The 5,000-nt window shown below is 43.5% G+C and overlaps 1 protein-coding gene across 1 annotated transcript in view; it reads right to left on the bottom strand.

Moving 5' to 3' along the window:
* Positions 1-5,000, bottom strand: part of LOC134060243 (glucosidase 2 subunit beta-like) — a 153,589-nt gene that overhangs the window by 124,373 nt on the left and 24,216 nt on the right. The window contains exon 8 of the mRNA XM_062516880.1: positions 2,126-2,204. Within this exon, the coding sequence (XP_062372864.1) occupies positions 2,126-2,204 (79 nt within the window). The remainder of the gene's footprint in view (positions 1-2,125; positions 2,205-5,000) is intronic.

The following is a 5,000-nucleotide window of genomic DNA, read 5'->3' as shown; positions in this document are numbered from 1 at the left end:
CTTTTCGGTGGCGCTCAAAGCCGCCAGAGTGGCGAAGGAAGAAACTAATAAAAAGGTGCCAGAGAGAAAGAGAAGGAGGAGAAGAGGTGGAGAGATAGAGAGAGAGTGAGAGTGAGAGTGCGAGAACGAAGGACTAGACGAGGAGAGGAAGGGGCTGGCAGGCGAAATAAAATTCCACTGCCAAGGCTTCTTTTACGGCCGTGAGATTTCTTGGATCCACCTCAGTGATATGATATAAAAAAATTCCACTTCAACACATCACTGAACCTTTTAGCCTCCGTGGCCGCCGACCCACATCTTAAATACACCTAAAAACTTACATTCACACACTTACTGTAAGTAGGCAAACGAAGAAAAATTTACTGTGACAGTGTTGATGCATGCAATATGCTGATTTGCTGTCTAGTTAGCATACATTTTATCGGATCTATCCTAAGCATTAATCTTGCTGTGCATCCGTGTGGTTTACTGTAGAGAAAATGCATATAAGATACGTCAGAGACTCCGAGGCCTGGCGGCGAACGCAAACGGGGCTGTTGATGTAAATTGGCTGTTAACCTCAATCACGGGCAACCTGCTTAATTCACCGGCTTGATCATCATTTGTTTTGATTACGCGTAAGTGCCATTTGTTTCTCCCCTCACCCCCGCACACACACATCCATATTCATGCCTCTCTCGTCTCGTCTCCAGTATCGTACGCAGGAAACGCAGTGGAATTCATTAAAGGCGCCACCTCTGCTCCCCGATGGCAACGGCAAACAAAAGTCGTGATTTCAGCCGTACGTCGCAAAAACAGGCCACGCTGATTTGCATCGAGGGGACGTGGCACGGGCCCTGACGAGCACCTAATTGAAAAGGTTTTGCCCTCCGTTGGCTTCCCTTGGAAACGACGAGGCGTGGAAAAAGGCACAGTTTGTTCCATGTAGGCACTCAAATGGCCATCGCGACAACAGAGGGAGCGAATCTGGGCTTTGACGCGCAGACACGCCGGTGTCACGCTATCACAGAAATGGCTAACGCGGTGCCGACTGAGCAAACCGTGTTGACGAGTGTTCCCCAGACAGCGTGCAAAGCACAGGTGAAAATTAGAACAGGGCTAACTCAGTTAACAAGACCCACAGGGTATCGAAACGTGACATACAAGCACAACACACACACACACACACACATAGTTTAACAAGATTTCCTCTACTGCAGGGGAAAAATGAAACAAAAGGATGAATGCTAGTATAGGCCTACAGTATGTAGAGTATATACACGCACAAACACACACACACACATACACACACACACACACACTACACTTAATACTGGACCCAGACATGGTGTATATGGATACTGGTTAGATTGATAGAAGGCCATACCAGGTCAAGATGGCCATTGGCTACCTACCAATTAACCACAATACCCTTGCAACAGTCATGTGATTAAGATCACTATTTTTCTATCGAACATTTTGTGGAGCTGTCCCTTAATTTACACTGTGAGTGGTCAATAGCATATGAATGACTTAGTTGGAAAATAAAGAAATAATAAAAAATGTTTTATTGAATTAACAAACTGCAGCAGAGCTGCAAAAATAATTGTTTTCTTGATGGATATGCAGAAAATTAAAATAATCCATGTAGAATATGTTTAAATTAGAAGAGCTTTCGAAGAGCACAGGCCATCATCAAAGTCAACGCAATGACAGTGATTATGGGATATAATGGGGTATCTCCATCCGATAGTGTTCATCAATAATGAACAAGGCCAAGATGCATCATAATGCATCATGAATCGTTTCATTATCAAATTGTGACCTTTTGAATCGTAGTCGAAAGGTGACAATTATCTCCTCTAAACTCCAGTGCATCATCATAGATTTTGTTGTCACTCCTGGAAACGCTCTGCAGGAGTCATACGAAGATGATATTGTAGTGCAGCATGCTGCCATGGAGGAACAAGGGAAAGAAGAGGTGCCTCTCAACATCTCTCCTCGATCCTCGATACTCGGTCCTCCAGGCTCGTTCCCACTGATCTATAACTAACACTGGATAGACTATCCCATTGTTGCCGCCCCATCGCTCTTTATGTAGATCAGTGAGGACGAGGACCGAGGAAGGAAGGGAGTGAACACATACCTCAGGATCCTTCGGAGACTCTTCCCTCTTTTCTGCGGACTCCATCCACTGCTGAAGCCTCGCGTCTGTATCTATGAGCCTTAAAAGACAACAAACAAAAGAAACACACTGGCTGTTACCGGGGGGCTTGAAAGGAAAAAAGAGAAAGAAAAAGAAAAGAAAAGAAAAGAAGAGAAAAAGAAAAGAAAGGAACTTAGCCCAAGTTTTGAGACGACATTGTGTAATGATAGCCTTATAGGTGACAAGGAAAACATTTTTTTTTCCCGGAAGCGGCGAGCTTACACAGCAAGAAATGACACCTGGGAAAGCTGGTCCCGGCGGCCCCTGCCTGTCACACGTGTGGCGACGGCATTTCGCAAACACAGCAGGCCTCGCCGAAATGTCATCTGTCAAACTGACCAAAAAATGTGTAGCTGCCAACACTGGAGACATCAACACAGCCAAGTCTTGCCGTGTCAAAATACATTCTTTTCTTGAAAACCAATCTCTTGGACCACGGACTGTAGCTTGACTGAATCCATACTTTTTCATCTGAATCTTGTCTTATTATGCTTTCTTTTATTGTGATTTGGTGACTGCCAAATTGTTTAAGAAAGAAAAAGAAATACACAGATTGTTCAATGCAGCTCTAGACATTCCCTCAAGTCAAGACATGTGTAAGTCAAGTGAGAGAAAACCATTTACTAAGCCATTGAAGACTGTTGAGAAAACATGACCATCTGGAGACTTAATAAGCAGAATATTTATTGAACTACGAGTAGTGTGGCCTACAGTAGTGTTTTTGATATTGAACTTTCGCTTATAAGTAGTAGTCCTCTCTGGAAAGAGTCCAAGAGTCCAGTCCCGGGGCTAGTCGGAAGTGTTGTGCGTGTGTGTGTGTGGGAAGACTTAGGCTGACTGGCCAAGTTTGCATGGTTTTTATTTGGGTTACAGCTGGCTTTTTTTCTGAGGCAACGCTTCCAACTGAGAATCAGGCTGGAGCACTGGGACGTGTAATCGGTCGGCCGGTCATTTCTATTCTTTCTTTCGACTCTTCGGCGGATTTGAAAGGTGATTTCACCTGGTTGAAAAGTCTAGGCACTGTGCATGTCACGTTAAGCTAAGTGAACAGAGTGGCTCGTGTCACATCATTGTAGATATAGTAGCAGTGTTGCCATATGAACACTTTCCAAATCCACGGTGATGGCTGGGGCTCTACTTTTTCTCTCCGTTTTTTCTTCCCTTTCTTCTGCTCCTGATTTAGAAGCAGTCGGTCTGCAGGGAATCTGCATGTGGAGAGCACAGCTGTAGCTCCACGTCAGCTACTTCAACTCATACATCTGGTACATGCGGCTCTGATTGCGATCTCTCTCTCTCTCTCTCTCTCTCTCTCTCTCTCTCTCTCTCTCTCTCTCTCTCTCTCTCTCTCTCTCTCTCTCTCTCTCTCTCTCTCTCTCTCTCTCTCTCTCTCTCTCTCTCTCTCTCTCTCTCTCTCGCACACACATACACACTCTTCTCCTCCTCTGCTCTTTGTGCAATAGTGTCACACTGACTCCAGTTTGCAGGAATATGTTTTGTCAGTAGCATTAGCAGACTGTCTGGTTAAACGCTAACGGACGGTGTCCCTCATATAGGTGAGGCAAAGTCATTGACTTTGTTTGTCGTATGAGGATTATTATTGAAATGTTCTTTTTGGGGGACCCACTCTGAATCTTCAAAATAAACTGCACACTTCAGTCCTCATTGCCATTTTAATAGTAATATTTTAATATTTTTAATATAGGCAGCCTAGCTTTCGGTCAACATGACCATCCTCAGGTCAGGGTGGACCCACTCTGGCAAAAATCTACTTTTGAACCTCTTTGACAAAATGTCCGTTGGGTGACGTTACATATCACTAGCATCATAAGCAGTAAACACCATGGCTAGGTATTTCTGGTTTAGAATGCCCATAGTTTAATTAATGAATTAGTTAATGATTAATGAATCAGAATCAGCCTGCCCATAGTTAACGGTTCAGATTAATGAATCAGAACAGACTGCCCTTGTTGCGTGACTCCAATCCTGCCTGACTCCGTATCAGAAGCATCTAAATAACGAATTGTGTAGGCAGGTAAGCAAAAGCACATAGGCAAGCAACCCGTCATGTTGGAATAAATGTTTATCAATCACATGTGACGGTTCTGCACTACGGTGTGGGACGATAGTCCAGGGTTGAACACAGGCCTCAGGTCAGTAAACTGTCAGCTGTTGTTGAGGCAGCGTTAGCTTCTTTCAGTATCACTGTTCCATACAATAAATCAACTGTAACTAAATTATAGTCCAGTGAGTCCTTGTTCTCGGTTCATAGCTCCTCAGAAACCTGTACGGTTCGAGGAGTTCCATTTAGAAAAAATCTGAACAAAACACATCTCCCACATTGAATTATCTGACAATCTATTTAAGCACTCATTAAAACTGAGTGCTTCAATTAACAGTATGATAAAACATCTATTATGATATAAAAGACCTTGTCATCTTAATAAAATCCAATTTATTCCCCCCTTTTTTCCGTAACTTATCACGAGTCAAAAGCCAACTCAGGTCATGTTGCTATGTGTAGAGTGATAGCGTACAGCTAAGATATGTTAAGCTAATACTTTCTGGATCTGCATAAGAATGGGGGCTGCCTTGATAAGCCGTCAGGAGGTGCGACTAAAATCCGTATTAAAAAATGACTCAGCCTTTCACAATGTTCTAACTGTGAAGTGAAAGGGACAAAAAGCAAGATAGAGCAGCGGGATGATTCGGGACAAAAACTTTAGTAAGGAGGTCTATTAAACAAGCCCTTTGACTGTGACCTATGCTATAAAAACTAAATGAAGCTATACAGGCCTCTGTGGCGGCTTGGTATCAA

Source organism: Sardina pilchardus, chromosome 16 (genome assembly GCF_963854185.1).
Source record: "Sardina pilchardus chromosome 16, fSarPil1.1, whole genome shotgun sequence".
Lineage (NCBI taxonomy): Eukaryota > Metazoa > Chordata > Actinopteri > Clupeiformes > Clupeidae > Sardina > Sardina pilchardus.
This window is presented reverse-complemented; position numbering and strand designations above follow the sequence as displayed.